At 46.2% G+C, this 12,873-nt stretch overlaps 4 protein-coding genes across 4 annotated transcripts; all 4 read left to right on the forward strand.

The window, feature by feature from the left end:
- Window positions 1-4,627: 4,627 nt before the first annotated feature.
- On the forward strand, window positions 4,628-6,607 carry AKAW2_10020S (uncharacterized protein; the record flags this gene model as incomplete). Its single annotated transcript, XM_041684546.1, has 1 exon — window positions 4,628-6,607. One exon carries the CDS (start codon window positions 4,628-4,630, stop codon window positions 6,605-6,607), a length of 1,980 nt encoding a protein of 659 aa, XP_041536740.1.
- A 61-nt stretch (window positions 6,608-6,668) lies between these two features.
- On the forward strand, window positions 6,669-7,373 carry AKAW2_10021S (uncharacterized protein; the record flags this gene model as incomplete). The annotated part of the gene is made up of 1 exon (XM_041684657.1): window positions 6,669-7,373. One exon carries the CDS (start codon window positions 6,669-6,671, stop codon window positions 7,371-7,373), a length of 705 nt encoding a protein of 234 aa, XP_041536741.1.
- A 1,248-nt stretch (window positions 7,374-8,621) lies between these two features.
- AKAW2_10022S (uncharacterized protein) lies at window positions 8,622-9,998 on the forward strand (the record flags this gene model as incomplete). The annotated part of the gene is made up of 1 exon (XM_041684768.1): window positions 8,622-9,998. One exon carries the CDS (start codon window positions 8,622-8,624, stop codon window positions 9,996-9,998), a length of 1,377 nt encoding a protein of 458 aa, XP_041536742.1.
- Window positions 9,999-10,925: 927 nt separating this feature from the next.
- On the forward strand, window positions 10,926-12,746 carry AKAW2_10023S (putative MFS transporter; the record flags this gene model as incomplete). The annotated part of the gene is made up of 5 exons (XM_041684879.1): window positions 10,926-11,092; window positions 11,146-11,547; window positions 11,608-12,311; window positions 12,367-12,471; window positions 12,532-12,746. The coding sequence occupies 5 exons, from the start codon at window positions 10,926-10,928 to the stop codon at window positions 12,744-12,746; spliced, it is 1,593 nt and encodes a 530-aa protein (XP_041536743.1).
- Between the last annotated feature and the right edge of the window lie 127 nt (window positions 12,747-12,873).

Genomic DNA, 12,873 nt, shown 5'->3' on the forward strand with positions numbered 1-12,873 from the left:
TATTCTTGTCCAGAAGTAGAGTACAGCCATACTTAGTATTTAACTAATTCTGTACAGCAATCAGCGCATGCAGCAGTATTTATAATACTATATAAGAAGCTTATCAGAATATAGCTAAAGAAAATAATTATATTATTAATAATTGAGTGTCTACAGGCAGTTGTTGAAAATAACTACAGTAATACTGATATCCATGCAGATACTCTTGTAGAGAGCAAAGCAGTTATAGTTAGAAGAGCAAGATACATGATTGAATATTTAGAAATAAAACAGTACTATTGTAATAATATAATAAGATTCTGTACTTATACTGTGACGGAGAAAGACAGGGAGACTCTTATATAAAAAATAGAAGATTATAAAAGATATAAATAAGAGGAAATAAAATATATTTCTGTCAGAGACTTACAGGACTATTATAATCTTACCAGATAACTCAGCCATATATCAACCGGATAAAAATGGAGAGAACTCCTAAAATAAAAAAGATCTGAGAAGCTTGCTAAGATTTATTAAGCTAGAAAAGTTATTAATTAATTCTTTACTTACTTCTGACTCAAGGTCTCAATGAAATATAGTATTAGGAGGATATTCCAGCCACTTAAGGCAGACTTAAGGACTGGTAATGTTTTAGATCATGGTCTGTGCAGTATTTTATAATAACAGATTATTTAGTCTTTTAATAGTGGCACATCGGACCCTTGAACTATATATCAGACAGTCTTATACTACCAAGGAAATAAAGCAGGGGAGAAAAATCTACTCCGGCATTAACTAAAAATTAGACTTCAAGCACTGAGCTAGCACGACAGGGGAATAAATAAAATATATATAAAGAAAAAAACAAGGACTTATATTTGAAAGTCAACTAAATAAATATCTCTCTTATATTACTGAAACATAAACCTACTTCCTCCAATAAATTTAATCTTTACTGACTTGATATCTGTTCCTCATTATAATAATAAATATCAACAAATTTTTATATAAGCTTCTATCCATCATCAATTCATATGCAGCAGATTGGATTGGCTTTAAGAGTCTTTTAGAAATCTCTTTATAATTAAAAAAGTTTTTCAGTGATGACTCAGACACCAAGGCGGATATTAAAACTATAAACCTGGTGGAATTGATTCTTCAGCAGAATCCTGTTATATATTATAAATTATATTTCCTATTTTGGATGGTTCTAAAACTTTACCAGCCTTTTATAATAAATATTAATCTTGCTGAGTTCATGGCTCAGAATCACTCTTTATTATTAATAATCTTCTTTCCTTCAGTCTCCCGAGTCATACTTAAGAAGCTGGTGGGTATTACAGCCAATATCCAAAGACTTATATATACCTGTTTAATAATATTTCTTTATCATATTCAAATAGTTCAGCCATGGTATTGGATAGAGGATAAAGAAGAAGATATTAAACTATATCAGCTGTAAGAGACTAGCCCTTCATTATAAATCAAGAAATATCAAGTCTATTATGTACTATAGCACCTACAACTGTATTCTAATTTCTCTATTACTAGACAGTGATTAAACTGGCCTCAATATAATCTCAAGAACTGGTAGTTCAAATAGATAAAGTGGGATTAAGTACCTGTTATACTTAGAAAAAAAGTCCTTGTGATATCAGAATACCTAAAGACTTTGGATGGAGTCTATCCTACCCTTTATATTATAAAAAATATAATAACTAGATTCTACAACGAGAAGCATCTTTTCAAGATATACCTTATATCTCAGCTGCCTAATGCACGGTAATTAAAACATAAATTTAATACTTGGGCCCCTCCATCTGCCCCTAAAATTACTAATACTGAGAAGACTTCCTGTATAGATATTTAAAGCCAGGGGGTTATATTAATTCACTGTAATTAAATGGCCACTATCTTCTAAATATACTAGCTTCAGACAAGTACCCATCCCGCTAGATATTAAGTCTATTAAATTCAGGACTCCTGTCCTTGGCGGAGACTAGGTATACTAATCTAAAACCTCTGGCATTATTACTGTTTAGAATTATATATAACTAAATATCCCTGTGGGAGATATCATAATCTTATTTCAACTCCTAATAAGTCATCAGTTCCTGAGAGCTCTTTTCCCACTAACTATAGATTTAAAATTAATTACCAGATTTCAGTTTTTCTACATGCGCGGATGCAGATGGAGGACAAGAAATAAAAGAATATAGTATTAAAATAAGAGACTCAGTTAACCATTAAATACTATTAAATTATACTTTATTAATCTTGAAAACACTTTTTTATATCTGTATACAGCTCCACTGTCTAACTAGCTTTATATATAATCATATACTGAATTAGAATATCATATAATACTAAGGCTCTGCTGTCCCATTTATACTTAATCCTGATATTATCTAAACTATGACTGAGACTGGTATTTTCCTGCTTAACTACTACTTATAATTAATAAGAAGCCAAGTAGTCCCTCTACTATTTAGTATCTCCAGCAAAACTAATCTATTCTGATTAATCAGTACTCCATCTTTCTTCTTCTGGTTTATGTTAAAAGATATACCAGGCTATAAAAAATATAAACCACTGCATATAACTTACAAGATATTTAATATATCACAATTAATAATGTATATCTAGATAATATATCTTAGTTTATTCATAGAGCTACCAGTTAACTTTGCCATAGCTGTATAATTAAGCCAGATAATATCAGACTATTTCTTACCGGACAGTGTCGGCCAGAAATGGATACAGGACTTTCATTGTTTTCTGCAATTATCAACCCGGATTTAAGGCTTATAATGTTAATATAAAAGGCTTGGATTACCTATACTAGAATAATTAAATATATAAGTTATTTTATTACAGAGCCCCGGCCTGTTTTATATTAAAAGAAATAATATTCTTATCTCATAATCTGTTCTAGTGGTATGACCACCAGCAATAATCTCAGTCTCCTAATCCTCACTCTATAACCAGATTTATGGCATTAAATTGCCGTCTTTTCCATTATTTAAGTTAATTATAGTAAGTAGACCCATGGCGGACAGGACCTCTTTTAAAGAAGCTATATTATTAGACTCCTTTCCAGCATCCTTTCCATAAGGATGTCTGGTATAGTAGTCCTCTAGTTCATTGATATTTATCCAGAGAGACTTATCACTGAGTTATTACTTGTTTTTATACCTGCAATATAATTTATTTCTCTTATTTACTGTTATCTCAAAGTCAAGTACACATGTTGCTAAGTATCCAGCGACAGTACAGACAGTCAAATTATTATCTGGCCATACTTCTGGGATTATAGGAATAACAAGATCACATACATAGATCCGGCTAGGACTAGTATCCGGAAGACTTTATAGAATCTGGTAGACTAGAAGCAAATATAAAAAATAAACAAGGCCCAGAGAGCTTACCCAGAACAAGAGCTGGGCTTTCATTCTGAGAAAGTTTTGATCCCTTAATAAATAAACTACAGAAGAGATATGAACTCAGATAAAGAAAGAAATATAAGAAAACATAAAAAATAACAAGCAAGAAAGGAATGCCCAGCAAGGAGGGAATATATATAAGTTAATAAAAAAAAATAAGATAAAGCGAGCGATTGTCCTCAGACAGTGAAAAGAATAAATAAATGCTGATTAATCCAATCTATTATATTATTGCTGACTCTACTATTGATTTAAATACATGTACACTACGGCCAAAGATCGGTAAGTAGCTTGTATGATGGTTGAATAGCACTCTAATATATGATTATTTTCTCTCCCAAAATATGGGTTGCCTTCTGACTCTCACCCGTAGTCCATTTATCCCTTTATTTAATCTCCGGTCTACATTTCAGACCCCTCCATGGAGAAATCTGTGGGAGGCTAATGATGCTCATTTTATGGTTTCCAACAGCGAAAATTATACGCAAAGTGACTGGGCCAATGACATCACCCTCGCCTTGGAAGCACACATAGACGCATTTGCCATGAACATGGCCTATGCTGATCCTGTCAACAGTGGGGCTCTCTCGGCCGCTTTCACCGTCGCCGATTCCTTGGGCTTTCGACTTTTCTTTTCCTTCGACTACGCGGGCAACGGTCCCTGGCCTGAAGATGAGGTCCTCGACTATATCAACACCTATGCATCCAACAGTGCCTATTATCAATACAACGGCCAGCCACTAGTTTCCACTTTTGAAGGGCCCAATAATTCTGATGACTGGGTAGGCATCAAGAAGGAGACCAATTGCTTTCTCATTCCAGATTGGTCCTCCCTCGGAGCAAAGGCTGCCATGAAAAAAGGGGTCGCGGATGGACTTCTGAGCTGGGCTGCATGGCCATGGGGTCCCCAGGAGATGAACACATACGTGGACGCCTCATACAGAGATTACCTCAGTTGCCTGCCTTACATGATGCCTGTCTCCCCTTGGTTCTACACCAACCTTCCTGGCTATAACAAAAACTGGATGTGGCGCAGCGACAATCTTTGGTATGACCGTTGGCAGGAAGTTTGGTATCTGCAGCCAGAATTCGTGGAGATCTTGACTTGGAATGATTACGGCGAGTCTCACTATATCGGTCCCATTTACGAAAAGGCTCTGTCCCCTATGCACATTGGTGAGGCACCCTTCAACTATGTGGAAAATATGCCTCACGATGGCTGGCGTTTGTTCCTGCCATTTGTGATCGACATGTACAAACAAAACGTCACCACCGTCACTCAGGAGGGACTGGTGACATGGTTCCGACCACAGCCTATCGGGGCCTGTGATGGCGGCAATACAACGATTAACACTGCGAGCCAGCTTGAGATAGAATTCGAGCCTGCCAGTGTACTGACCGATGAGATCTTTTTCTCTGCCCTCCTCGGATCCAGTGCCGACATCTCCATCACTGTTGGTGGCAGCCCCTTGAGCGGAGTAACATGGATGCACAAGCCCAGTGGTGGAGTGGGCATCTACCATGGCAGAGCAACTTATACTGGCACAGGCGCCGTCGTGGTGACCATCAGTCGCAACGGTGAAACCATTGCCGAGGTCACTGAAGGTTCCATCTCCGCCACATGTAATGACGGCTTTCAAAATTGGAACGCGTGGGTTGGAAGTGCCTCCTCTAGCAATACTGTCTCGGCCAAACCTCCCTCCCTCTCCAATGACACTTGTGTCGAAGGCACGGGTACTGGTAATTTTGCCGGACTATGCGAATACTCATGTCAATACGGCTACTGCCCCGTCGGCGCCTGTTACTGTACCAAAATGGGCCCTGCTGCCACCCTTCCCAACGCTACAAACACCATCGGATACCCTGCGGCTGGCGAGGATGCCAATTATAGTGGCTTGTGTAGCTTCGACTGCAATTACGGGTACTGTCCTGACGGTGCGTGCGGCACAGTTGACGTGCCCTTGTCTACTCCCACCAGCTCACCCTTCACCCCCTCCGCTTGTGTGGCAGGTGAAGGAGAGGGTGGCTTGGCTGGCTTGTGTTCGTATGCTTGCAATTATGGCTACTGCCCCATCAACTCGTGCACGTGTACAGCAGAGGGTGTCTTAATTGACGCCCCGGCGGCAAATTCCAGTCTTACGGGGGTACCCGCAGATAATGTTGACTACAACAAGTACCATGGACTGTGCGATTTTGCCTGCAGTCGAGGATACTGCCCAGAGGGAGCCTGTGTTCTGTCCTCTAATGCAGGATCTAGCTCCTCTAGTGTGGGCCATGATTCGGGCTCCTCTTCCTCAAGTACATCGAATGCGACCGTGGTCTACATCGATTCCGGCGTGTGGCTCAATCCAGATGCCTCGTGCGAGATGCCTTGCACCATGGTGCTGCCCGACATTACTCTCACGACGACCACGACTATCACGCGGCCTCCGTATACGACAACAGTGGAAGTCCAGTGGACAACCACCAGTGTGGTGACTCAGGACGACGGCGATATTTCCACTGTCACCAGAACCAGCAAGGTGGCTGAATCTACCGTGGTCTCCCTTCCTCTTATCACCACCACCGGCTTTCCGGTTTCGAACTTGGTACTTCACACGGGTGGTACTTACCTCCCCACGCCGCGACTCCCTCCAACGACGGTGACAATTGACGATGACCCTAACCCCCTTGACGAGCCTGGTGTCACCCATACTCCCAGGAATCGCACGATAATCATCCCCCCATATCCCTGGGATACCTCCGTGTATGGCAGCAGCTCAAGTAGCGACGATGATCTCGTCCTTCCTAAGCCTCCATCGATCGTTATCACCGACGGGCCTACCAGTCCTAAGTGCCCAGGTAAATGCAGCGGCACAGTATGCAACGATCTTTTCTGTAACTGCTCCTGGGACTGTCCGCATACAGGCTACTCTTACGATAGCGATACCAGCTCGGGGACGAACAGCGACGGCGACGGCGACACCAACGGCGACGGCTCCGATGGTGATTCCGGGAGCTCCTCTGGCAGTAGCACAAACAAGCCAGGATCTGATAACAACGGTGATGACACCAGTAGCTCGGGCTCTTCCAGTGGCAGCAGTGTTAACAATGGCCCGGACCCCAACGCGGGCAACGACGACACAAACGAAAAAACAAACCGCGACGGAGACTTCAACCTCATGTACCCGGCAAACCGTCACTGACGCCTGGGTCTCATGTACATCTATCGACTCAACCTCCAGCTTGTGCACAACTACCAGCACGATGGTAGAGGTGGGCTGCTCGGTGACTGCAATGACTACGACCACGGGTGTAGCCGAATCCTGCTACTCGGTGTCCCCAGACGATGACCAGGGCGAAGACGGTGGAGCCTGGCCCGATAGTATTCTCTCCAGCATCAGGAGTTCTGGTTGGCCTGGATTGGCCAGTGCCATGGGTATCACCACAGACACTAGTGCAGGCACACACACCCAGGTGATCTATAGTGGTACGGCATCCGCTCTTACCCGCACCACCGCCACCACCACCACAGCATCCAAGACCTCCACATCTTCCTCCACCAAGAGTGCTCCCACATCCACCAAAACCGCCCTTCCAAAGTATGGCACTTCGTCTGCATGGGCACTCTTCCTTCGCGAAGTCGACTCCTCGTCCGGGGTCACCTACACGTTGCTAGCCCACGAGTACGAGGCTGAAGGTTTCGCCGAGGACCATTGCACAATGGAAGAGACCTGGATGGAGAGCGTCAACTCTGGCAATAAGGAGATCACCAGTTTGACGGGCCTTACAGTTTATGGGGATACGTGCTCAATGACGGCCTCCTATCCCGGGCTTGTCCAGGACGGTGATACGGTCGGCAAGCTCGTCTGCGACACGTACGCTGACGCAACCTGCGAATACCGTAATCAAGGTGGAACATGCGAGACAGGCCAAATCCTAGAGACATGGATTATGGCTTGCGAGTGGTAAAAATCAGAGTATCATATATAAAATAAACATTTAATTTTTACACACAACTAAACCATGCCCCTTGCTATGTATATGGATCAATGTGTCATAAGTCAAATCGGTGAATTGATTTCCAGTTATCAATTAGATTTCCATGTAGTTATGCAGAGGAAGTACTTGGCCGTTGTGTGAATAGCTGAACAGAACATTCTGAAGCCTACTGCAAGGGTCGCCTAGAAGCCTCAGCTTCCAGATGTTCGTCGCCGGGCTTGATTACTCACCAAGAGCAATTTCTTGAAGGAAACGTTGTTTAGTCTTGAGGAGCGTTCTACAGCAACGAAAGCAGCGAACGAACGAACGAACACGAAGCAAAAGAGTGAGTTGAACTGAGCTATCTAGGAGAGCGAAACAAAGCAACGCGAAGAGGTACTTTGTGTGGGCGACCTGAGCGCAGCACGTGACTAGCCTACATGAATGCCTCAACATTTAGGCTCCGTGGAAGGCATAACCGTCGAACTGATTAGTTTTCGCACGCGTCCGACGCACCTGAACGAGTAGGCTACATATGCATTCGATACCTGCTACTTCCAACACTCAGCCGGCAATGTGTACCACTACTAGACTAGCTACGGATGAGCATGTGGAGATAAACATGAATGAGTTGTTCCTTACATTCAGGCACCCGAGCAGGAATATACACTCGATGACAGATACTTATATCGGTGTTCCTAGACGATTGGATCCCCCTCCGCTTTGATACCATGCCCATGCATAGTAATATATGCAGCACACTCAAGCCAATTGGAGATGTTCCGTCCTATCTTGGCAGAGGAGAGATTGCGTATACCGTCAGAGGTCGGATTGATAACCTTATTCGGCTCCACAAGATGCTCCCGATCGACATTAACAAGAACTGTGAGGAGTTTGTCCACGTGTAGCTTCCATGGTACTCTATGTTGTTGTTGTCAACCCCGCCAAAGCATTAGAGACAATCCGACAGATCAGTTGTCCCCCACTGGAGTCCTCATTGCTAGGGTTGGGGAAGTTACAGCTCCCGCAGAGGACTAATCCATCACGAGGCCATAAACGGCTCCACACTTCCTGAGCAATTATCAAGGACGGTGACGTGGGCGACAGCTTCACGGACCTTCCAGTTTGGACGGCGGGTTAGATAAATAGGCCTGTAGGTACACTCGATGTACCTTGAAGGGCAGCTCCAATTTGAGTCATTTGTGATCGTCTTGTTGTCTCCTCCCAATTACCTGCATAATGGCATCTATTCGACTTCTGTTGGCCTGCCTGCCGCTGGCCTTAGCCACAATCACCGTTTTGGATCCCAGCGACTACGCTGATCTGGCTGCCGACGCAACCGATAATACCTTGGAAGCCGACTACACCACGGACAATGGCGGGCCACAATACCTTCTGTACAATATCACAGGCCCCTACTACTATAGCGACGAGGATGGCGAAATTGACCACCAAACCTTGACGGTGGATGCGAACGATACCAGCATTCTCGTCGTGACAGAAGGATCGGCAGTTAATGTGTCGTATACTGATGTCATCAAGAAAGGCTACTCAACCTGGCTCAATCAGGCCAGTTTCTTTGGGGTCAATGCGGCCATCAATGTAGCCAACGCCTCGACAGCCTACATTGACCACAGCAACATCACCGTTCACAATGGTGCGGCCAACATCTATGCCTATGGGACCGGGACCACCGTGTACGTGAGCAACACCGACCTGTACAGTTCTGGTCCGGTGTCCCACGGTCTCTATGCGGCCGGCAACGGGACCGTCTATGCCTCCAATCTGCGACACTATTCAGGCGGGAAACGCTCATCCTCCTTCTCGGGTGACAGCCCCGGCGGGTACATCTATGTCACCGATGCCATCGCTCACACAGCCGGGGTTGGCAGCGCCATCTTCTACACTCTTGGTGACAGCTATGGCAAAGATGTTGTTGGAAAGTCCGAGAATGGACCGAGCCTTTTCTCTGACGGAGCGCAAAGCTCTGTCTTCGAAAACGTCGATTTCACCGCTGGCCTTCTGGCAGGGACGGTCATGTTCTCGTCCTCTACGCGCAGCAGCGGGGCATCCCTGTCATTCTCGAACTCCCGACTCACTACACTGGGAGAGGATATGGCAGCGCTATGGTTTGGGAATCTGATTGCATCAGCCACGCTGCATGCGACCGAGCTGAATACCACGTCAGGTATTCTCGTGATTGCCAACGCCTCCCAGATCACTCAATCCTTCGATCACTTCGTCGGCTGGGAAGAGAATTCGAGCATTCAGCCTGCGCAAGCTACAGTGACGGTCACTGAGTCCACACTGAGCGGCGACATCGTGGCCTACAACGGCAGTTCCATCTCTTGGAGCCTGGCTGAATACTCGAGCTGGACGGGAACGGCCTCCACCGGCCGAGGGACTGCATACCTGGCAGTGGCACTCGACAAGACGTCCACCTGGACGCTGACGAAGAATGTCTATCTCCAGAACTTCACCAATGCCGATACCACCAACAGCAACATTGCGAGTCAGGGATACAGTATCTATTACAATGCCTCCTCCTCTGCGAATGCGTGGATCAAGTCCGCAAACACAACCCTCCCTGGTGGTGGGAGTCTGCAATCGTATTAGGAAGGTTACTGGCCGCTGACTGGTGGTTAGTGTGCTTTTGGCGTAGGCACGACAGATCACATTTTGTGATCACAAGGTTTGACAGTTATCACAATTGATGGAAGATGTAGCTAGTGGTGAATAGTCATAAATTTATCAAGGATGTCAGTCTTGGTTATCCAATGAAGTTCAGTTCTCAAGGAAAACGTGTGATAACATCTGCAGATGCCCGGTGCGGACTGGACGAGAATAGACCTTTAGTTTCAAAGGCAGTCCTTCTGTGTCCCCCTGTGTCTTTTGATATGTTACCTATCTAATACTTGAGTTGTTTCATCGTAAGCCGGAGCTGTAGCTCGGCCCGACGTCCAAACAAGCCGCAGGATTGGGCTAAATTGCAGTGGCGTTGGTTTCCCGACTCTCCAGCCGTACTAATAGACTTCACGTGCCAGTAGCCACGAAACCATATTACGCAAGCTGTGATAATAGACGATTTGAATTTTATCTGGCCGACACATCGTTACCGTCGTGGGCAGCCGACCCCATATAGGTCGCTCCCTGGTGCGTGGGAGTCAGAGGCCGGAAGAAGATCCACGCCGTGCTAAAAGGGCACTCGTGCTGGGGTCTGAACAGCTACCAGAGTAATAAGTAGTTGCCGGCTTGCCCCCCTCTTTTTCAATACGGACAGAAAGGGGGAGGTGACAGTGCAAGCCGAAGTGAAATGGCCGCACCCGAGATCTCCCCCACAACCCTATTCTTCTTACCCCGGATTTGGACTCCACATCCCTTGACAGTCCACGTCGATCATTTGGTCTCTGACATCTGCACGAGCCACGAGTCAAGTGAGGGGCCCAGCCCGCAGCTTATAAGGAGCTTGGCCAGGAGGATCTTCTCAGTATCCCCACCCACTACATTACCTACCCGACTATTGTAAGAAGACGACATCACTCCATGGAGATCAGAGACCCTAAATCCTCGGTTGGGACGGTGCAGAAAATTATGGATGAGGATAACCATCCTCATCGTTCGTTGGGCCATGTTCGCCTGCGCCATCATGAAACCAACGAGGTTATTCTGGTCCCTACTCCGTCGGATGACCCAAACGATCCACTACGATGGTATATACAATGCTCGCGCTTGCATATAGTTCGTCGCTGATATCTTCCCCTAGGTCTACCTCGTACAAGATCTACATTGCCATTCTTGTCTCTCTGGCCATGGTGATGTGCAACTTCATGTCCGCCGGTCCGACCGTCGCCATGGTGGATGTCGCGGCCGATTTCAACTCGAGTGTGTCTCGCGCAGCCTACTTTTTCAACAACAGTGCTCTGCTGCAGGGCGTCTCCAACTTGATCTGGGTTCCACTCCTCAATAAGTATGGTCGGCGGCCCATCTACATATCAGCATACCTGCTCTATTTCTTCATGATTCTGGGAGCCGGGTTGGCAAAGATCTATGCCGGTGAGCTTACCACCCGTACCATCCTGGGTGTCGGTGCAGGGGCAGGAGAGTGTCTGGCCCCAGTCACCATTGCCGATGTCTTCTATCTCCATCAGCGCGGTTATGGCATGGCGTAAGTGAACGATGTAGATCAATATGCAAGCTCTGAAGCTGATTCTTCTCCACTCACTAGAATCTATAACTCCGCTTTGAGCGCGGGTGTCTCCTTCGGCATCATCATCTCTGGCCTGGTGACGATCAATCACTCCTGGCGTGTGATATACTGGGTCGGCTGCGGACTTGTCGGTGCTCTGTGGATTGTGGTTGTCTTCTTCTTCCCCGAGACCGCCTTTCGTCGAACAGATAATGCGGATGATGTTTACAACACGCAGAAGCATGCCGAGCATGTCGAGTCCCGGGGAGAAGAGAGACTTTCCCGCAGACAGAGCTATCTGCAGAGTCTGCGCTTTTGGTCCGGTCACACATACACAGACGAATCCCTATGGCGGATGTTCATCCGACCTTTCGGTCTCATTCTGCTGCCTCCGATCTTCTGGGCGACCATCGTCATGTCCGTCACAATCGGCTTCCTCGTGGCGGTCACATCAAACTTTGCCACTGCTTTTAGCGAAACGTATGGGTTTGCTGCCTGGCAGAGTGGATTATGCTTCATTGCCGGCATGCTGGGCTGTTTCTTCGGTACCTTTGCGGGAGGGCCCTTTTCTGACTGGGTGGCCGATTATCTCACCAAGCGCAACGGTGGTATTCGAGAGCCGGAAATGCGTCTACCCGCTATTATTCCTAGTGTGATCGCCGCTCCATTGGCGCTGCTTCTGTATGGCTTTGGCATCGATCGCGCCTGGCACTGGATTGTGCCAACGATTGGTCTTGGTTTATGTATATCACCCCCGTCGCACCTATGACATTAACCCTTGCTAATGCAATTACACAGTATCATTTGCCATCAGTCAAGGGACAAATGTCTCGTTCGTGTATTGTGTTGACGCTTACCGACCGGTGGCTGGTGAAGTCGCCGTCACTCAGCTGGCTTTCAAATGTAGGACCCATCCTTCTTTACTCTATGTTGAGGTAATCATGTCACTGACAGCTCAATAAGCTTGCTTTGGGTTCCTGCTATCTTTCTACACCAACCCCTGGATCGCCGAATCTGGCTATGCGGCCGCCTTTGGCGCCATGGCGGGCATCTCGGGGGGCTGTCTGCTGTTCTTCATCCCGTTGTATTTGTGGGGACGGCATATTCGCATGGCATCGATGAAGTGGCCCTTTGTTCAATTTGTGTTCTGGAAGGATGATCGGGAGGTGGGAGAGTAAGGTGCCAAGTTGGAGAAATTTGAGGAGTGAATATGGCCTTCCTTTGCTTCCAGACGGATGAAGTAGTTGTAGCGCCTTCAATCGTGTGTTTGCTTCGACCATTCTTCCCTGAACAATATACTATCAT

The sequence above is a fragment of the Aspergillus luchuensis genome, chromosome 1, assembly GCF_016861625.1.
Source record: "Aspergillus luchuensis IFO 4308 DNA, chromosome 1, nearly complete sequence".
In the NCBI taxonomy this organism is placed as follows: domain Eukaryota; kingdom Fungi; phylum Ascomycota; class Eurotiomycetes; order Eurotiales; family Aspergillaceae; genus Aspergillus; species Aspergillus luchuensis.